The following is a 21535-nucleotide window of genomic DNA, read 5'->3' on the forward strand; positions in this document are numbered from 1 at the left end:
GTCTTCCATTTACCACCACCCCCCGCCCCCCCCCGCCCCTGCAGCCCTGGGTCCTAAAGCCAGATGTAGACATCCTGTGTTTCTTTTCCTAGTTACCCCCTCCCCCCCCCCCCAAATCTAGGCCTCTCCAAGCCGGTGTTGAGGTCGGGAAGCTGAGGGGGTGTCTCAGTGTACAACCCACCCTCCCCATCCTCCAAGGGGAGGCCTCTCTAGGGACGTGGAAGTGGAAGCGTGGCTCAAGTGGTGGAGCGCCAGCCTTGAGGTCAGTGTGTGGGGAGGGGGGGGACGTAGAAGGCCCTGAGTTCAAGCCCCAGTACCGGCGCGCGCGCACACACACACACACACACACACACGTACACACACGTACACGCGTAAAAACAAAAGCTAGACTCTAAAGAGAACTTTGTGATTTGGGGCTGGAGGGTGGGCAGGCCCGGGTCTCCCCACTCAGGGGCAAGGCCTGGAGGGGGCAGCAGGGACGCGGGTGACCCGGTGTCCCAAACTTCATCGGGGTCTGAGTGAGGAGGGCGGGACGGGGTGAGCCCTGTCTGTGAACCGGGCCTTTCTGGGTTCTCCATCCTCGGCCAGGAAGCGTACTGCAGCCCAGCCCGTCGGCCAAAGGGGCCGGAGGTCCGGTCGGCGTGGCAGACCTGAGATGGTTAAAGGATCTGAAAACAGACGGGGCTTGGGGGCGCGCCCGAGCACCCCCCCACACACTTTCTCCGCCCGTCGTCGGGCGCTAAGACCCAGCAGACCGCGGCGGGGTCCCCCCGCGCGTCCCTCCTTCCTCCCGCGGGGCGGCGAGGCGGGGCGGAGCCGGGGCCCGGGGGGCGGCGGCGGCGGCGGCTCCGGGCACCTCGGGGCGCCGGCGGGCATGGCTTGGGCGGCGTGGGGGCTGCTGTGGCTTCTGCTAGGCAGCGCCGGGGCGCAGTACGAGAAGTACAGTTTCCGGGGCTTCCCGCCCGAGGACCTGATGCCCCTGGCCGCGGCCTACGGCCACGCGCTCGAGCTGTACGAGGGCGAGAACTGGCGGGAGAGCGCGCGCTACCTGGAGGCGGCGCTGCGGCTGCACCGGCTGCTGCGGGACAGCGAGGCCTTCTGCCACGCCAACTGCAGCGGCCCGGGGCCGCCCTCGACCCCGCTGCCGTCCCCGCCCGAGCCGGGCCCCGCGGGCAGCGCCGATCACCATCTCCCCGAGGGCGGCGAGGGCGAGGGCGACGGCTGGGCGCAGGAGCTGCGGCTCTTCGGCCACGTCCTGGAGCGGGCCGCCTGCCTGCGGCGCTGCAAGCGGGCGCTGCCCGCCTTCCAGGTACCCTACCCGCCGCGGCAGCTGCTGCGCGACTTCCAGAGCCGCCTGCCCTACCAGTACCTGCACTATGCCTTGTTCAAGGTGGGCGCCCACCCGCGCGGGGCGGCGTGGGGGTGGACCACTTGGAGGGGGGCGGCGTCGAGTTTCGGGGCGCTGTGGGAGTGCGCCCACGCCCGAGGGTGTGATCAGTGCGCCCTACTGACCCGTTCCCCCCCACGACCCTCCCACCCCCAGGCTAACCGGCTGGAGAAGGCGGTGGCTGCGGCCTACACCTTCCTCCAGAGGAACCCAAAGCACGAGCTGACCGCCAAATATCTCAACTACTACCGGGGGATGCTGGACATCGCGGACGAGTCCCTCACCGATCTAGAAGCCCAGCCCTACGAGGTAGGGAGGAGGAGGAGGAGGAAGGTTCTGAAGCTCCTTCCAGGCACCCCCTTTCTGCTTGCAGGTGTTTGGGGGGGGGTCCCCCTGATGTTCCCCTCTCCCTCAGGCTGTGTTCCTCCGAGCTGTGAAACTCTACAACAGCGGCGATTTCCGCGGCAGCACGGAGGACATGGAGCGCGCCCTGGCCGAATACCTGACCGTCTTTGCCCGGTGTCTGGCTGGCTGCGAGGGGACTCACGAGCAAGTGGACTTCAAAGATTTCTACCCAGCCATAGCAGGTATCTCCCAGCTAGACATCTGTGGGTATTCCTCAGTCCCAGAGCTCCCCAAGGTGCTTTAACACAAACACATACATACTCTCCAAACATTTGTAGAGTAGTTGCAAAAGGAACAGCCTCCAGGTAGCCCAGAGATGACCAGTACAAGGAACTAATGGGGTGTGTCCCAAGTGCTGGGCATCGGTTTGGAAGACAGTAGCTTATCCCAGAAAGAGCCTGGGGAAGTTGGATCCACGGGCTTTCCAATCGGAAGGCAGTGATGCCAAGTAGACACCCAGCAGTTGTACATAGAAAGCAGTGGATTCCTAATCTGTAGGTCCATTCAAACCAGGACAGAAATGGGCTATCCTTAGCGTCACTGCCTGGGCCCAGTCCTGCCCCAAACCTCAGCTGCCACTCTCCCAGAGAATACCTTCTTGCTTAGGATGGGGGTAGTATGATTTTATCTCCTGAGAGAGAAACACCAGGCACTTTCTGGCCGGCAGAGTGGGTTTGGGAGGCTGTGCCCCCTAGGGGGAAGGGCTGGGATTGCACACTACCAGCCCCTCATTGCTGTCTCCCCCTCCCAGATCTCTTCGCAGAGTCCCTGCAGTGCAAGGTGGACTGTGAGGCCAATTTGACCCCCAATGTGGGCGGGTACTTCGTGGACAAGTTTGTGGCTACCATGTATCACTACCTCCAGTTTGCCTACTACAAGTGTGAGCCTCCTGGCTGGGCTGGGCTGGGCTGGGCAAGGGAGAGATGGAAGAAATGCAAGAGAGGCTAGAACCATAAGGAGCTGACCCTCAGATTGAGTACCCTGGGATGATGAGAACAAAGGCTAGAGGCAGTGCAGACTTGGGAAAGGAACCTAGTGTTGGTTGGAGGTGGATGAGGATCAGGGAATGGGGCAGCCTGGAGAAGAACTTGAAGGCTTTTTTGGGGGAGGGGGCTGATCCTAGGGCTTGAACTTAGTGTCTGGCACTCTTGCTTGGCCTTTATACTCAAGGTTCTACCTCTTAAGCCACACCTCCACTGTGTGTGTGTGTGTTGTGTTAGCTTGTATGCTAGTCCTGTGGCTTAAACTAAGGGCTTGGGTGCTGTTTCTGAGCTTTTTTTGCTCAAGGCTAGTGCTCTACCACCTGCACCACAACAGCTCCACTTCCATCTTTTTGGCAGTTATAGGAAGGAGTCTCATAGACTTTCCTATCTGGGCTGGCTTTGAACCAAGATCCTGAGATCTCAGCCTCTTGAGTAGCTAGGATTACAGGCGTGAGCCATTGGTACCTGGCTTCAAGGACCTCTTGGTGATTGGCTCGGCAGCCAACAACTAAGCACTGGCCAGTTTATAAAGTCCTTGTTTCATTTCATCCTCTTACCTACACTAGACAGCTGGCACTACTGGCCCATCTTTCAGATGAGGAGCCTGAGGCTTAGTGAGGTCCATAGAGGCCACTAGTCTCATGACTAATAAAAAGCAGCACCAGGACTTGTGGCCAGGGTAGGGATGGACAACCTGGGCTGTCAACAACGTGGAGATACTAAGCTTCAACAGGCTAGAGCTAGGGCAGCAGGGCTGGGAGACTCTTCCTGATGTTGATGGCAAAGAGGCTGAGGATTTCTCCTTTCCCTGGTCCAGTCATCCCAGTGCTCTGTTCATCCCAGTGCTGTCATTCTCAGCTGTGCAAGCTGGTTCATTTATCTAACCCCTGATCTGTAAATTGCAGATGATAATGAGGTGGCAGTGAGTCACCCATACCAGGGTCTGGTACATGAAAACACCCAGTACCTGCTAGTTTGTGTGTGTGTGTTTGTGTGTATGCATGCGTGTTCGCACACATGCTACTGGAGCTTGGACTAAGGGGTCAGGATTGCTGTCCCTTAGCTTTTTCACTTGAGGCTGGTACTTTACCACTTGAGCCACAGCTTCATGTTTGACTTTTTAGTAGTTAATTGGAGCTAAGAGTCTTACAGGCTTTCCTTCTTGGGTTGGTTTCAAACCAAGACCCTCAGATCTCAGCCTCCTGAGTAGCTAGGATTCTAGGTGTAGTTTGAATTATTATTAGGTGGAGCGAGGAGCATTGTGGAATAGGAGCACTGGGGAATAGGAGCACGGGGCTGAATTGCGAAGTAGGTGGGCCTGGGATGGGCTTAGCACCAAGGCTACTCCTGACTCTGTTCTCCTTCAGTGAATGATGTGCGTCAGGCTGCCCGAAGTGCCGCCAGCTACATGCTCTTTGACCCCCAGGACAACGTCATGCAGCAGAACCTAGTTTATTACCGCTTCCACCGGGCTCGCTGGGGTCTGGAAGAGGAGGACTTTCAGCCCCGGGAGGTGGGTGCCATCCTCTGAACATTTTTTAAAAAATATGTCCCGTTAGTCCTCAGATTTTTTACTCAAATGCTCAAAATCCAGTTTAAAACTTAGGATTTTTATTTTTAATTTTTTGCCAGTCCTGGGACTTGAACTCAGGGCTTGCACACTGTCCCTGAGCTTCTTTTGCTCAAGGCTAGCACTCTACCACTTGAGCCACAGCACTACTTCTGGCTTTTTCTGTTTATGTGGTACAGAGGAATCAAACCCAAAGCTTCATGCATGCATGCTAGCTAGGCAAACACTCTACCACTAAGCCATAGACAGTCCCAGCCCAGGATTTTGTTGTTGTTGGTTGTGGGGCTTGAACTCTGGGCTTGGGCACTGTCCCTGCACTCTTTAGCTCAAGATGAGTGCTCTACCACTTGAGCCACAGCGCCATTTCCGGTTTTCTAGTGGTTTATTGGAGATAAGAGACTCACGGACTTTCCTGCCCAGGCAGATTTCAAAGCATGTTCCTCCGATGTCAGCCTCTTGAGTAGCTAGGATTACAGGCATGAGCCACTGGCACCCAGTGAGGATTTTTTTTTTAACTTCCAAAAACATACAGATATGAAATGATGGAAAATTGGAATAAAAGTCACAAAGAAGAAAAAAAATTGCTAAATAACAATTTTAACAATAAAATTAATGTTTATGACCAATTAGGTACATGTGGAACTGGGAAACCTATAAATTAAGATTTATAGCCTGGTGCTGGGAATGTAGCTTACTGGTAAAGTGCTTGCCTAGCATGCATGAAGCCCTGGGTTTGATTCCACATAAACAGCAAAAGCCAGAAGTAGCACTGTGGCTCAAGTGGTAGAGTGCTAGCCTTGAGCACAGAGAGACTCAGGGACAGAGCCCAGGCCCTGAGTTCAAGCCCTAGGACTGGTAAGAGAAAAAAAACAAAAGAAGAAGAAAAAGGATTAATAGTCTGGGAGATGATAAGATAGAAAAAACATTAATTAAAATCGTGTGCCAGATAAGAGTTGAAGCCAATATGTTGCCTAGCTTTACATTATAAAGGTTATCACTAAGACATTCATGTAGAAATCCTCAAAAACTGTACATTGGGAGCTTGAGCTCTGACATTTCAAACGACTGTTACAGAAATATTTGGAGATGGATATGAGATTCCCACAGGGTTGGGGCTGCAAGATGCATTGCTATCAAGATGCAAAAACTTCCTAAGCATCCTAGACTTGTATTTGTAAAATCAAAGCAATATCATAAACACTTAATAGTTTTTCGAATTCTATAACATATGAAGAATAACCATGCCAGGGTTCGACTCCTGCCCTTCAGAGAAATTTTAGTGACATAAACGCAGCTGCACAGCGTCAGAATGTGAGGGGTGGAAGTGTCCCCACCTGCCTTCCTCTTTTCATCACCTTTCCGCATGCCCTTTGCTCTGCTTTCCTAGCAACCCACTAGTGAACCATCTGAGCAAACCCTTGGACTCCAGGACAGGGCTAGCACATATATGGCAGCCACTCCTGCCTGCCTGGTAGTGGGCCAGTTGCCAGTGGGATGAGATTCTCTCCTTTGAGTCTTACAGAATCCTTAAGCAGAGATTCAAGTACATGGGCTTATATCAGCATGTGAGCTGATCGTGGGCTGGAAAAGGGCGAGTGCATTGGGATTCTAGAACCTTCCCCCTCCCCACTCCCCCATCAATCTAGCAGCAGAATGCTGCTCACCCCGTCTCTCTCTCCTTCCAGGAGGCCAGGCTCTACCACAACCAGACCACTGAGCTTCGGGAGCTGCTGGAGTTCACACACATGTATCTGCAGTCAGATGACGAGGCGAGTAGCCCCTTTTACTCTAGGTGGGGCTGCGCTGGACACCTTGAGCTTTCTCTTGGGACTGCTGTATGGGACAGTTGGGTCCAGGTGTTGTGAAGTGGGAGAAAGTTGTGTGTCCTTCATCTGTAGCTCCTTCTGTCCCCACTTCAGCGTTTCCACAGCCCCTTCTCTGTGTGCCCCCGGCCCACTTCTCCTGGACTCAGCTCAGATGCTGCCATTTCCAGGGAGCTCTTGCTTCTTGCCCTGGTTCTCCTCTAGGCTTGGAGTGTCAACTCTGTGCCTCCCGGCCTGCCCAGCCATTTGGCCTGGGACCTGGAGTTATCGCAACCTTGGCCCACCTTGTGTTGGCCTTTCCTCTTCTCCAACATGGAAGATTGTGCTCCAAGATGGAGCACAAGATGGAGGGATTAGATTATTCCAACCTCTGCTACAGCACCTGGCACAGCACCAGTACTCAGAAAGTATGAGTAAGCCAGTGAAAGAATGATGAAAGAATGAATGCAGGATGCCAGGAAAGAAGGACCACAGTGGATTATGTTGGTTCCGAATGACTTTCACAGCCTGAATCTCTCTGAGGTGTTACAGTTCAACATTTGTTTTCCCCTCCCTACCTGGCGTGGTACATGCACCTGCACTCCCATTCCATGAACGTGGGTCATAGTCTGCATTGTCAGCAACTGGCTTAGATTCTGGTCACACCTGGCTCCACCACCTACTGGTTGGGTAGCCTCCAAGCAAGTCTTAAGTAACTTCTTTTGTGTGTGCCAGTACTGGAGCTTGAACTCAGGGCCTTTTCCTTAGCCTTTTTGCTCAAGGCTGGTACTCTACCCCTGCAGCCATAGCTCCATTTCTGGCTTAAAGAGTCTCAGGGACTTTCCTGCCCAAGCCGGCTTCTAGTTGTGATCCTCAAATTTCAGCCTCCTGAGGAGCTAAGATCACAGGTGTGAGCCACTGTTGCCCAGCTTTAAGTAACTTTCTTACTCTTCTGTTTCTCCATCCATCAACTTGGGACAACGCCCTGCACAATTTATGTGGGGGAGAATTGAATGAGATCAACTATGTAAATAAAAACATTTGGTATTGAGCCAGCACCTAATAGGTGTTCAGGGAATGCTAGCTGCTTTGGTGACTGTCACTTGTTACCCAACACCAGGCTTGGGATTGGAGTAAAGTGATGAAAGAAAGACAATCCCTTTCCCCCAGTGTTTTCATGAGGACAACCTGAACTGTGGAGAAGTCAACATCTACAGCAGACAATGACTCCTTGCCCAGCCTGGATCATCAGCAGAGGCCTCAGCCTGGAGCTGATGCCTGGCTTTGGAGGGATTAACAAGGCAATCTAGGGTCTGGGGAACGAAGGTGTGGCTGGAAGAAAAACCAGCAGCAGAAAGTGTGCAAGACTGGCAGTATTCATGCTGGGGTGGTGATCCAAGGTGGAGCTGCTGACACTGTCACTCAGCCTCTGATGGTGGAGCTGCACATGTCACCTCAGGGAAGGAAGTCTGGGAGTGAAACACTGCAGTACCAACCCTGCCATTGTCTCCAAGTTGGACCTTGATGGTGGGGAGAGGTGGGGGAGGAAGGGGGAGGAGGTGGGCTTTGGGAGGTGAAAGATGGGATCATGGCCAGGAAAGAAGCCCATCCAGCTTTGATCCTGCAGTGACTTGTCTTCCTCTCCTAATTCTGGGCTGCTCTAGATGGAACTGGAGGAGACAGAACTAGCCGTGAAGCCCGAGGAGCCCCCATCTGATGCTGAGTTTGAGGGAGAGGGAGACTACGAGGAAGGCCTCTACGCCGACTGGTGGCAGGAGCCAGATGCCAAGGGTGACGAGGCGGAGGCTGGTCAGTGATGGGTCCAGTGGAGATGGTGGGGACAAGAATCCATTCCTTGGGCTATGAAGCCATTGGAGTTGAGGGGAGAGGAGCTGGGACCTCTTCTCTAGGGGCTTCCAGCCTTGAGACTGGGACCAGCTGAGACCTGTTCCTGGGGATTTTAAGCCTGCCTACTCTGCTTTTGCCAGGACACACCTGGACAGCTACTGGGGGTGGTTGGGGCTAACCCAATATTTTCTCCTTTCCTTTTTAGAACCAGAGCCGGAACTGGCATGAGAATGGTGTTTCTCCATCTCCGCTTCCCCTAAGAGCTCCGGATGCCTGGGCAGCAGCAAGACCTATTTATTAAAAATTTAAAAGTGGACACAGCTGGCCAGGCTCCCATAATGCCCCGCCTTGTGAGGGCTGTTCCCCAGACTCCATCTTGCTTCTCCTGTATCTCTGGACCACAGGATGGGGACAGCGCTACAGGCAGGCAAGGGAGCAGTGGTGGTCTCCCTTCCCTGCTGCTACCCCCACCGCTGACTGGAAGTTTCAGCCTAAATTGCTGAGGACAGTGTGGGGTCAAAAAGACCATGGGACATGGAGTTTTGGCACTCAATAAATGCCAGGGTAGGTGCTCAATAAAAGTTTATTGTTGGATGACTCCACACTTGGGGTCCAGTCTTCCTGGAGCTGCCCTGTGAGGATGCTGGTCCTTTCCTCCCATTTCCTATAATCTGTACCCCATTTCCCATAATCTGTACTCTGTGTGTGTGTGTGTGTGTGTGTGTGTGTGTGTGTGCTCTGTGTGTGTGTGTGTGTCTGTGTGTGTGTGTGACTGTGTGACTTCAAATCTGCCACCAGGGGGTGCGAGAACAGTTTCCTGGAGCTGTGGGAAGATGGGTTTAGATTTCTTTCTTTTTTTTTTTTGGGTCCGGTCGTGGGGCCTGAACTCTGGGCTTGGGCGCTGTCCCTCAGCTCTTCAGCTCAAGGCTAGCGCTCTACCACTTGAGCCACAGCGCCACTTCCGGCTTTTTTCTTTTTGCTTATGTGGTGCTGAGGAATCGAACCCAGGGCCTTGAGCATGCAAGGCAAGTGCTCTACCACTGAGCCACCTTCCCAGCCCATGGGTTTAGATTTCTATGAGGGGATGGCCTGTGTTTTCCTCATTTTCTCAATCCCCTTGGTGCCTGTGTTTTTTACTTCCTTGGCATTTCCCTAGAGTTAGAGCTAGCATGCCCTGCTCTGGCCTCTGCCCATTTCCCATTCCAGAGTGCATATGAGCTTAGGAGAGGAGAGTTTAGGGATATGGTTTGATGACTTGGGACTTCTTAGTGGTAGGGGAAGGGGAGAATTCCACAACCAGAACCCCCCTGACCCCATCATCTTTCATCAGCTCCAGGAAACAGGAGTCCAGAAATGTGGAGGTAAGGACAGTGCCCTAATAGCTTCCACCCAGCCCTGTGCCCCACCTCCACGGCCATTCTACAACAGGGAGGTGAGGTAAAGAGGACCTCCCAGGAGGAACTCAGGCCAAGAATAGGTGACTGTCCTGTTCTGCATCTTGTTGGACTCCCAGGGAGCAGGGTGGCAGAGGCAGCTTCCTACTGGAGGGTGGAGTAGGCACTGGGAAACTTTCTCACTGCCACACCTCTGCCCACTCCTCCCCGCCCCCCTCCCATGTGCCAGATGACCTGGCTTAGGCCCCACCCACTTCAATTCTGGAGGACTACCAGTCTCAGCCCTTCCCCTAGGCCTTAGATGAAGGCAGAGAGGCAAGAGTGTCTGATGAGGGCTGGATCCAGGCTAGGGGCTTGGTGACAGCCTTCTTCCCTCTCCTCTTCCCTCCTTCCTAGTGTAGGTGGGTCTCCGTGGTAGACAGCTCCCAGATGACTGGGGAGCCCTGCCCACCTCACCCCATCCTACCTGTCACATTGTCAGCATCTTGCAGGCCGGGGCCCCTGCTTCTGGGAGGGGTTGCCCTCCAGGGCTGGAACAGGGATAGAGATGTGCTTGAGCTTGTCTGCAGACGTACGCTGCTGTGAGCCATGGGCTTTGGAATCTGCATAGCTGGGTGTGGGTCTAGAAGTGCCTGTAGGCCAGAGCACAAAGGTCTGCGGGCTGGAATGGGTCTGGATGTGCTGGTCTGGCATGAATGTGTGCTTGCACACACAGGCCTGAGGATGTCTGTGGAACCTGGAGGGTGACTGTGAGCATGTGACCCAGTGGTCTTTGAACATGAGCATGGATTTTGTTGTTGATTTTGTTTGTTTGTTTATGCCAGTCCTAGGGCTTGAACTCAGAGCCTGGGTGCTGTCCCTGAGTATTTTGCTTGTGGGCTAGCACCTTACCACAGCTCCACTTCTGGCTTGCTTGGTACTTAATTGAAGATAAGAATCTCATAGACTTTTCTGCCCTGGCTTCAAACCTGGATCCTCAGATCTCAGTCTCCTGAGTAGCTAGGATTATAGGCATGAGCCACCAGTGCCCGGCATTGCCCAAGGATTTGGCCTTGGTGCATGATCCTTCTGCTTATGGCTCCCCATAATGGTCCACTATACCTGGCTTATTGATTGAGATGGGGTCTTACTAATTTTTTCCCTTGGGCTGGCCTTGAATTGTGATCTTCCTGATCTCTACCTCCTGAGCGGCTACCAGGAGCTAGCCATCATGCCCAGCTTAGACATACAGTCATGAACAAAGCAAGCTAGCCCCCTGTCCTTCAAGAGCTTATGTTCTAATGGAAAGACAGGCAGTGGACAAAAGATGTTATATAAATTGATACTTACGTTGGATATATGAGCTGGGAATTGAGTCAAGTGAGAAGGTTCCAGAGCCCTGAGGGGTTATAGTGTGTTGATATGCATGTCTAAGTGTGCATCTGAAAGAGTGTGTGTGTGTGTGTGTGTGTTATGGGTGTCTCCTGGGAGCAGAAGGCTGGCCCCTTCTTAGGTACCCCCATCCAGGCCTTTAGTCAGCCATCCATGTATATTACTCAGCTCTCTTTTCCCAGGGAGCCACTGGCCCCTCCCATCTATCCCCCATGTCAGCCTCTCCCCATTGCCCAGCCAGCCAGCTCCCCAAACCGGTGAGACAGAGTCCCCGCCAGTCTCCGCGTGGGCCCTGCAGCCCATTCTTCCAACCCCACCCAAACACCTGCCCTTCCCTCTACCACTTCTTTACCTTATCCCCCAATACCCCCTCCCCCAACACCTCCCCAGATCTAGAATTCATAGTATGATGAGTACTGCAGAAGGCAAAAGGGTGGTGAGATACCCACCTCACACCCTAGGACCAAAGTTGGAGACATGGCACTGAGGTAGCACTGACACAGAAAAACTCCATCCTAAGGAAAGCAAAGCTGTTACGGTGTACTGGGTAGCTACTATGTGCCAGGCTCCTGAAAAAAATTGTTTACAGCCAGGCGTCAGTGGCTCACCCCTGTAATCCTAGCTACTCAGGAGGCTGAGATCTGAGGATCTTGGCTCAAAGCCAGCCCAGGCAGGAAAGTCCATGAGACTCTTATCTCCAATAAACCACTAGAAACCGGAAGTGGTACTGTGGCTCAAGTGGTAGAGCGCTTGCCTTGAGCTGAAGAATGCAGGGACAGTGCCCAAGCCCAGGGTTCAAGTCCCATGACAAAAAAAAAAAAAAATTGCTTACAATCCTCAAAACTGTCTTGAACCAAGGACATCATTTCTTCCCAGTTCCAGGTGTGTGTGTGTGTGTGTGTGTGTGTGTGTGTGTGTGTGTGTGTGTGTATACAGATCTAAACTGGAGATTAATAAACAGCTTGTTTAAGCTTCCTTGAGGTGGTTAGTGATTGACCTGGGTCTGGACCTCTTCTCCCTAAATCAGTGCTGCTCAGAGAAGAGAGAATGTTCTGGGTCTCTGGTGGCTGGTCTTGCTCCTTTAGGCTGTCAGCTGGGCCAGGGGAAGAGAGAGAGAGAGAGAGAGGTAAAGGCTGTAGGGTGTGAGGATAAAGCCACCAACTGTGTGTAGCCGACAGGGACTTTAAAAAATGAGAGAAGTAGGGGCTGGGAAGGTGGCTCAGTGGTAGAGCACTTGCCTTGCATGCCTGAGGCCCTGAGTTCGATTCCTCAGCACCACATAAGCAAAAAGAAAAAAGCCGGAAGTGGTGCTGTGGCTCAAGTGGTAGAGCGCTAGCCTTGAGCTTAAGAGCTGAGGGACAGCGCCCAGGCCCAGAGTTCAGGCCCACGACTGGACCCAAAAAAAAAAAAAAAAGAGAGAAGCGGGGCTGGACACCAGTGGTTCAATGTAATCTTTGCTACTCTGGAGGCTGAGATATGAGGATTCAAAGCCAGCCCAGGTTCAAAGCCAGCCCAGGCAGGAAAGTTTGTGAGACACTTATCTCCAGTTCACCACTAGAAAACTGGAAGTGGCACTGTGGTTCAAAATAGTAGAGCACTAACCTTGAGTGAAAAAAGCTCAGAGACAGTACCCAAGCCCCAAGTTCAAGACCCACTACCAACAAAAACAAAAAAGAAAAAGAAGGGGAGAGGATGGAAGAAAATGGAAAGAAAGAAAGGAAAAAAGAAAGGAAGGAAGAGAGAAAGAGAAAGGGGAAGGAAGTAAGAAAAGAAGGAAGGAAGGAGGAAGGAGGTACTTTGTTTACCTGTTGACAGCAATATGGGACTTGGGTCTAATGTTAGGGGGGCCTGGGACAATTTCTGAGGTCATTTAGGATCTCAACTTCCTGGGTGTGAGGGTCAGGGTTTGGAAACAGGTCCTCCTGGATCCCAACACTATCAGTGAAGTCTAGTGGGAGAAATGACCTCAGCTTTGAAAATAATTCTTGTCGTCTTACCCTCGTGCTTCCTGTCTGGAAGAACAGAATTTTCCCTGGGAACAATCAGAGGCCCCTTCCCCATGTCGGAAGGTTGTGACTGAGGACAATCCTGACAGTCACAGCGCCCAAGCCTCCACAGTTTTCCCACCTCGAGGCCTTCCCCCGGGCCTTCTTTGGCAACCTCTAACGTCAGCCCTGAAGATGGCCCAAATTTCATGTCTGGGGAAACTGAGGCCCCAAGCGTCTGAGTTTGGCCTTTGAGGGCTGAGGTTCATTCTGAGTTAGGCTGATTTAATTCCAAGGTGGCTGGGATTAGTTAGAGGGGAGTGTGCTGGGGGCCAGGGTGGACCACTGGAACCAGCCCAAGTCTGAACCCTAGGCTTGACCTGTGGACACATCACCCCATAATCACCACCTGCCTGGGCCTCAGCTGGCGCCGGGGTACCTGGATAGCATCTCTTCTGTCCCCCCCTAAACAGCCCTTGGGATGGGAGCACCCCTCTTACCTATGACTCAGGTAGAGAAACTGAGGTAAGGAGAAGGATGTGCTTGTTTACCCTTCCCCCATCTGCACATACTTCGTGTGTGTGTATGTGTGTGTGTGTGTTCACACTGATGTGCACACATATTGTTACTAGGGCTTGAATTCAAGGATTGAGTGCTGTCCCTTAGCTTCTTCACTTACGGTTGGTGCTCTACCACTTGAGCCACAGCTCCACTTCAAGGCTTCCTTGCTAGTTAATTGGAGATTACAGTCTCATGGACTTTTCTGCCTCAGTTGGCTTTTTTCTTTCTTTTTTTTTTTTGTCTGTCGGCCGTGGGGTTTGAACTCTGGGCCTGGGCGCTGTCCCTTAGCTCTTCAGCTCAAGACAAGTGCTCTACCACTTGAGCCACAGCACCACTTCCGGTTATCTGGTGGTTTATTGAAGATAAGAGTCTCACGGACTTTCCTGGCCGGGCTGGCTTTGAACCGTGGTCCTCAGATCTCAGCCTCCTGAGTAGCTAGGATTATAGACGTGTGCCACCATGTCCAGTTTATACTTCATCTTTTGACTCTTCAGAAGAACTCGCTAAGATAGGTCACAAGCAAAGAAAAGGCCAAAATAACCTGACGTTCTTCATTGTGGGTTACTTTTTCTGTCATCTGTGATGGTATTATGTCCCTGGAGTGAAGTAAGAGGGTGCCAAGCTTAATTTCTTCTTTTCTCTTGCCTAAAATCCCTGTGGCCTTCCTGGAGGAGGAGGCCGGGAAGGTATGGGGACTCAATCAACGTAAGTTGGAAAGTCTGGCCTTTCTCTGGCCCTCGCAGATACAGGTGGAGTCATTTGAGGACCTCCCTGCCATAGGCAGAGTCCTCTCATTACATTTTTTGTTTGTTATCTCCTAATGGGGCTACATAACTCAGTCATAGAAATAGGCACAGGGCTCAGTCAGAAAAATTCTTGTCCTAGGACTTTAACCTTTAGCACAGTTATTTCCGTGATCCTGTATTGCTTGATTTTTTAAAAATACTTTTACTATACTGGTATCCTCAAAAAGGAAAAGAAAAAGAAACATCCCTGGTGTTGGAACTCCTGCCACCCCCTACCGCACACACAACTGGGGTCCAGATGGCTCCCGGCCAATGGCTCCCCGCCAAGGCTCTTATCAACAGTCTGGCCGGCCCCTCCCCCACACTCCTTCCAGGTTCTCTTTGGGGCCATAAATTATCCATGAGCTCTACGTTGGCCACTGTGCTTCAACTGGAGGCTGAAGTGCTGATGAAATATTCGAGGATCTCAGCTCTTGAATTCCGGTGGGGGGAGGGTTGGCGGGCCGGCAGAAGGGGAGGATGGGCCAGGCCAGAGCCTGCAAGCCCTGTCCTAGTTCCTGGTAAATGAAGTCAGTCAGGGTCAAAGGAGACCCAGGAGGGGGAGAGGGCAGGGCAAGGAAGGCTCTTGCACTAAATGACTGGTTTAGATCACAGAGGAAGAGAGTGGGCGGGCCACCAACAGCCATCCATTGCCATCCAAGCCTGGCTCTCTAATCCCAAGGGTCTCCTGAAGTTCCATCTCCAGCCTCAGTTTCCCCACTGTGCAAGAAAGAAGGGGATCCACAGAGGCAATTCTTCCTCCTCCTCCTCCTATTTTTTTTTTTTTTTTGGTTGGTCATGGGGCTTGAACTCAGGGCTTGGGCGCTGTCCCTGAGCTTTTTCACTCAAGGCTAATACTCTATCATTTTGAGCCACAGCACCGCTTCCAGTTTTCTGGTGGTTAATTAGAATCTCACGGACTTTCCTCTCCAGGCTGGGGTTGAACCACGATCCTCAGATCTCAGCCCCCTAAGTAGCTAGGATTACAGGAGTGAGCCAGCAGTGCCTGGTTCTTCCTTTTCCCCAAGAACTCTCCATAGGAGGGAGAGAAAGCATGGCTTCTGCTCACGTGTTAGATCACATACAATCCCTCCGTGGTATGGGAAGAACCTCTTTTTTGTTGTTATTGGTGGTGGTCATGGGGCTTGAACTCTGGGGCTGGGCGCTGTCCTGAGCTTTTTTACTCAAGGCTAGCACTCTACCACATTGAGCCACAGCGCCACTTTTGATTTTCTGCTAGTTTAAATTAAAGCTAAAAATCTCAAATTCTTTCCTGCCTGGTCTGGCTTTAAACTGAGCTCCTCAGATCTCAGCCTCCTGGGTAGCTAGGATCACAGGCATGAGCCACAAGAACCTCTTTGTAAGACAAGTATTTCTTGGGCTTCTGGAGGGAGAGCCAGGCAGGCTGGCAGGACCGTTGGGGCTCCAACTATGTGGTCAGCCTGTGTGTGGGTGAAGAGTGACTCAGGAAGTGGGGGTCTCACTGGTCCCTCCATCGTTACTAAGAAAGTGGGGTGGGGGTGGGGGTGCTGGCGGAGTTGGTGAGACCCAGCAGCTCAGCACACTGATGCCAGGAGCTCATCTGGTTGGGTTCCTGAAGTTCTAAGATTGCATTTGGGAAAGTGGGGGGCCTTGGGGGAGGGGTAGGTAAAGGGGCACAGCCTCCCCCTATTCTCTGACCCCTTCTGGCTCTCCCTCCCCCAACACTGGCATCTCCTCCTGGGTCTGTACTATTTCTGGCCGGTCCTATCTCTGTTCTCTTGTCTCCCTGTTTTCCTTTTGACATTCCGTCCACCCACGCGCCTGGTGGTGGAGGTGGAGAGGTGTCTGTACTGGAATCACCTCTGTAATGAAGAGCCCTCCCTGGCCCAGCCCACACCCACAGATGGGCTGCGGGCAGCCTCTGGCCTCAAGACTCCTCCTTTGGATAAAAAAGAAAGAAGGAAAGAAAAAGGCCAGAGGGGGCCTCCCCCTTCTCCCTCATCTTTCCAGGCGATTTCCAGCTCCGGGTGGTAGAATGTGGGGCTCCCTCCAGCAGCCAGTCCCAGGGCTTCCTGAAGCTCCTGGAGCAGGTATCTGCTTCTCCAGCTCTGAAGGAGTCATTCTGAGCCAAGTCCAAGTCCCAGTGGCAGGGACAGAGGACCCCTGCAGACATACATGCTATAGATCTATCTGACTTCCAAACTGTCAGACAAGATGACCTGTCTCCTGGTTGCCCTACAATGACCCAAAAGGCCAAGAGAACATGGCAGCCTCCGAGGAGAACGAATTGTCCCCTGACCCTGGCCCGTGACCCTTCCCCACTTCTGGCTGCTGCCCACACTTCACAGTGCCCCCAGCACATGCATGTAGATGACCCAATGTGCCTCTTTCCAGGTTGTGTTCACCCCCCCCCCAACCCTGACCCCTACCCCGCTGCTCGCCATAATTGCTATTGCTTCTTTTTGTTTCTTTTCATTATTGTTATTGTAAAGGTGATGTACAGAGGGGTTACAGTTACATACGTCAGGTAAAGAGGACATTTCTTTTCAGACAATGTTGCTCCTTCCCTTGTTCCTTTGTCACGTCTTCAGGGCACAGGGTCAGTGGACAATAAAAATTTGGTATAGGTTCCTCCCCTTGGCCCTATAGGGTCACAACCCCAAGAGGGTCAGAAATGGGGATGTGAAGAAAAACTGTCTTTTATTTTATATTATTTTTGCCAGTCCTGCTGTTTGAACATACGGCCTGGGCACTGTCCCTGAGCTTTTGCTCAAGGATAGCACTCTACCACTTGAGCCACAGTGCCCACTTCCAGATTTGTTCCGTTTATGTAGTTCTGAGGAATCGACCCCAGGGCTTCATGTATGCTAGGCAAGCACTCTATCACTAAGCCACATCCCCAGCCCTCAAAAGAGCTTTCTAGGATTGGCTAAGGGAAGGTACCCTTCTCCATGCTCCCAGGCAGAGAAAGTAATAATGGCTAAACGTGCTCTGTTCCCAAGTTGTGCCATCCAGAAGGTCTTCTGAGTGGGGCCAGGGAGATATCAACATCCTGGATGTAGTTATCATCCCATAGGCCAGAATGCCAGGGCCACTTCCCTTTGCTTACATGGGTATCTTTCTCCTTACCTGACCTCTGCCCTACCCACCTGTTTACCACCCTCCATGTAGGGAAATGATCGGCCCACAGTTCAGGCGGGCCGGAAGAGCTCATCATCCCAGGCTGGGCTGCTTTTGCCAAGTTCCTCCTCCTCCCCTTCCCACACACTTCCCTCCTTCCCACCCTACCTCTACCTAGACTCATAACTTTCCAACCCCAGCCTGGCTTGGCTTTTTTTCTCCTGACTTCAGCAAACAGGCAGGGAGGATCTGGCTGACTGCAGAGACCTACAGAGATAGGAAGGGAGCCAGGCGCTGGTGGCTCACGCCTGTACTCCTAGCTACCCAGGATGTTGAGATCTGAGGATTGTGGTTCAAAGCCAGCCCGGGCAGGAAAGCCTGTGAGACCTCTATCTCCAATAAACCACAAAAACAAAAAATGGAGCTGGAAGTGGTGCTGTGGCTCAAGTGGTAGAGCACTAGTCTTGAGCTGAAGAGCTGAGGGACAGCGCCCAGGCCCAGAGTTCAAGCCCCACAACTGACAAAAAACAAACAAACAAACAAAAATGGAGCTGTGCCTGTAGTGGTAGAATGCTGGCTTTGAGCACAAAAGCTCAGGGACAGCGCCTAGACCCTGATTCAAGCTTCAGGACTGGCACAAATAAAATAAAATAAAGAAAGAAAAGAAAGGGAGTGGGGTATCACTGCACTAGAATGTATCCTGCTTGTCTTAACATCACAGCAAACTAGCCCCAAAGCTAAGCTCACAAACTAGGATCTGATGGAGACAGTAACAGCAGTAGAGCTGCCACTCCCTCTAGATTGAGGGATTTTTTTTGTTTCCTAAACCCTACTGTGTACCAGCCAGGCATCCAAGAGTCTCATCGGATCTGAGGGTACAGAAAGGAACCTGAAAACAGCCTTTCTAGCCCAGCATGGTAGCGCGTGTTGTAATCAGCCACTCAGGCGGAGGAGGTGCTGTGACCAGTCTCCCTCATCTCCCTTGAACTTGAAGGCAAAGGCCATGGGGCCATCTAACCCAATCTCTTGCTCCAAGCCTTTAAAGGCAAGGATTTCTTTGTTTAACAAATCTCCAAAAAAGGGATAATCTCCAGCCTCCACTATAGCAAAGGCCCTTGTGGTCAGTTCCTTCTGATGTCTAGCTTCAATTCATATTCCCTCATGTAAGCCTCATTTCTCCCTCTTGTCTGCACCTCAGTGGAAGCTAAGTCTCTGGATGACCAAAAACTCCTATATGGTTCACTCAGAGTCTAGACTGTAGCCCATCCCAGTCCACCCCAAGGAGAGAAGTAAGTGCCCATGAGGAATCCAAGAAGGGGCTCTTGGCAGAAGAGGCCCTTTGCAGAGAGAAGATGTGCATGCATAAGACAATGTCTAAAACAGCCAGGCCACCTCTTCCTCTTATCCTCCTCAAGGCCTCTGGTCCTCTGTTTCTGTCCTTTCTTTTTTTTTTTTTTTGCAGGGGGGAGGCAGGCAGGGAGTTGGCTGTGGGGCTTGAATTCTGGACTTGGGTGCTGTCTCTGCGCTCTTAATATCAAGGTGAGTGCTCTATCACTTGAGCCACAGCACCACTTCCGGCTTTCTAGTAATTTATTGGAGATCAGAGTCTTACAGACTTTCCTGCCCGGGCTGGTTTTGAACTGAGATCCTCAGATCTCAGTCTTCTGAGTAGCTAGGATTACAGGCGTGAGCCATGGGTGCCCGGCTATCCTGTTTCTGTTCTTTAAATGAGCATAACACAGCTGGGTGAAGCTGGGGGTCCTCTTCATCAAAGACAGGCTAAGATTGGAACTATAGACAACACACACACACACACACACACACACACACACACACACACACACACACACACATACTTCTTATCAGCCTCATGATTTTGTTTTGTTTTCTCATGGGGTTTTAAGAGATGGCCCCTTGGTACCTTTAATCACTTAGAGGCTTTTCTATGGCATTATAGCAGTGACAAAGAAACCAACAGACACTAACTCTTCCAGGGGATAGACATTCATAAAAGGCAATTTAAAAAAGGGATCTAGACAGCTGTACACTGGTAGCTCATGAGATCTGAGGATTGTTCATTCGAAACCATCTTTGGGAAGGAAAGTCCATGAGACTCATCTCCAATTAACTACCAAATAGCTGGAAATGGAGCTGTGGTTTAAGTGGTAGAATCACAGCCTTGAGTGAAAAAAAGGCTAAGGGTTAGTGCCCAGGCCCTGAGTTCAAGCCCCAGTACTAGCACTAGGAAAAAAAAATCAAGCCAGGTGCTGGTGGCTTACTCTTATAATCCTAGCTACTCAAGAGGCTGAGATCTGAGGATCACGATTCCAAGCCGGCTAGGGTAGGAAAGTCCTTGAGACTCTTATCTCCAATGAGCCACCAGAAAACTGGAAGTGGCGTTGTGGCTCAAAGTGGTAGAGTGCTAGCCTTGGGTAAAAGAACTCAGGGACAGACCCTGAGTTCAAGACAGGACTGACAAAGGAAAAAAAAATTTAAAAAGTCTCTTTTCGGGAGGGTATCTTTTTCTAAACAACCAGTCTCCTCCCCCAATATTCCCCCCCTCCTCCAGCTGTTTATACTCATCCTCTGTAAGCTTTCCCTGAAGGCTGGATTGTTTTCAGTTCCAATGTCACCAGGCCTAAATCTGAGCCGAGCATACAGAGGGTGCTCAATACTTGTCCTGTGCTGAATAAGTGAATGCCTATATCCTTGGTACACTGTGCAGCTCTGGCATCATTCATTTGATCAACTACAGAAGGTCTTCTGAGCTGCCTCCTGGGAGCTTTCTGATATCTAACCCAGGCTCTTTCTCCAGGGAGGAGCTTACTGTCCCATTTCTGTATGCTAGTGTTCCGTTTCCTGGAGATCTGCTAACTGATTTTTTTTTCCCCCCAAACTCACCAAAGCTTCTTTACACCAACATTAATCCTTGGACCAAACCACTGTCCTCCTGTCTCTCCCTGGATTGTTGTTTAACTTTTATACTTTGTCACTGCTTTGACGTGTGTGTGTATGTGTGTGTGTGTGTGTGTGTATGTGTGTAGGGGGGGTGCATTTGTGTGCGCACTAGTATTGGGGCTTGAATTCAAGGCCTCTAGCTTTCAGTTGAATTTTCAGCTCAAGACTAGCACTCTACCACTTAAGTCACACCTCCATTTCTGGCTTTTTGTAGTAATTGGAAATAAGAGTCTCACAGGGGTTCCTGCCTGGCCTGGCTTTGAACAGTGACCCTCAGATCTCAGCCTACTGAGTAGCTAGCCATACAGGCACAAGCCACCAAGCAGCCAGCTTGCTTTGACATTTGATGTTCAAATTCTCCCTGGAGGAACATAGGATTTGTTGGGACTCAAAATTTAGAATAAAGGTCTTTGAACTTGGAGTGTGCCAGTTTCTAGCTTTGTGACCTCTTTGAACCTCAGTGTTTTTAATCTTTCAAATGAAGCTTAAATTTTTCTCCTAAAGCTTTTCAGAACTGTGAACTTAAACCCATGCCGTTGATTTCAATTCTAACATTCCATAGCTATTCAGGTACTTTCAAAAAGCTTAACTTTTCATGGACAAAAATAAAAGGAAAAAAAAAAGCTTATTCTTTTTTTTTTTTTTTGCTGGGCTCCGGTGGCTCATGCCTGTAATCCTAGCTACTCAAAGGGCTGACATCTGAAGACCACGGTTTGAAGCCAGCCAGGGCAGCAAAGTCCCTGAGACCCTTATCTCCAACAAACTACAACAAAACCACACAAAACAAAACCAACCAGAAGTGGAGCTGTAGTTCAAGTAGTAGAGCAATAGCTTTGAGCAAAAAAGCTCAGGGACAGTGCCTAGGCCTTTAGTTCAAGCCTCAGGACACACACACACACACACACACACACACACACACACACACACACACGCACGCACACACACACGCACACGCGCACACACACGCGCGCGCACACACACACCAACCCTGCACAAAGCTTATGAAATGCTTTACAAATATGCTATTACTACTTTGGGGCACAGATGAATAAGCCCAAAGCTTCACGCCTGACGCTGAGTTGGCTGGCCAGTGAAGGCGTCAGCCCTTTCCCACGGCGCCCCCTGACTCACCTGTTGGACAGGTAGAGGAGATGGGGGAGAGCAATAAGCCTTACCTGCTCAGAGCCAGGGTGGGGCAAGACACACCCCATCCCTTCCATTGGTTCTTTCCTTAGTCTTACTGACAGTCCCTCGTCCAATCAAGAGGTAGTAACTTTCTATCTGCCAATAGATGAAGAATGCATGGGACCTCAAGTTAGAGTCCATCCCCTAGCATCGACTGGCAGTCCCTGGGGCCAATGGCAAGCTCATAAACAGAGGTGGC

General features: G+C 51.4%; 1 protein-coding gene across 2 annotated transcripts; it reads left to right on the plus strand.

Moving 5' to 3' along the window:
• The first annotated feature begins 848 nt into the window (after nt 1–848).
• P3h4 (prolyl 3-hydroxylase family member 4 (inactive)) lies at nt 849–19799 on the plus strand. Of its 2 annotated transcripts, XR_006146724.1 has the most exons (9): nt 849–1390; nt 1544–1696; nt 1803–1974; nt 2544–2672; nt 4143–4288; nt 6031–6114; nt 7812–7956; nt 8201–8478; nt 19787–19799. XR_006146724.1 is itself a non-coding variant. In XM_042673657.1 (8 exons), the coding sequence occupies exons 1-8, from the start codon at nt 875–877 to the stop codon at nt 8221–8223; spliced, it is 1368 nt and encodes a 455-aa protein (XP_042529591.1). In that variant the 5' UTR covers nt 849–874; the 3' UTR covers nt 8224–8597. The 2 variants fall into 2 exon arrangements, 1 of the variants encoding a protein (XP_042529591.1); XM_042673657.1 differs by lacking the exon at nt 19787–19799 and having other exon boundaries at nt 8201–8597.
• The last annotated feature ends 1736 nt before the right edge of the window (nt 19800–21535 follow it).

The sequence above is a fragment of the Dipodomys spectabilis genome, unplaced genomic scaffold, assembly GCF_019054845.1.
Source record: "Dipodomys spectabilis isolate Male_0828 unplaced genomic scaffold, ASM1905484v1 ptg000018l, whole genome shotgun sequence".
Lineage (NCBI taxonomy): Eukaryota > Metazoa > Chordata > Mammalia > Rodentia > Heteromyidae > Dipodomys > Dipodomys spectabilis.

Coding starts and splice junctions, on each gene's coding strand:
- P3h4 (XM_042673657.1), top strand. CDS start 875: ATGGCTTGGGCGGCGTGGGGGCTGCTGTGGCTTCTGCTAGGCAGCGCC. Junction 1,697..1,802: donor TAGAAGCCCAGCCCTACGAG/GTAGGGAGGAGG, acceptor CCTCTCCCTCAG/GCTGTGTTCCTCCGAGCTGT. Junction 2,673..4,142: donor CCAGTTTGCCTACTACAAGT/GTGAGCCTCCTG, acceptor GTTCTCCTTCAG/TGAATGATGTGCGTCAGGCT.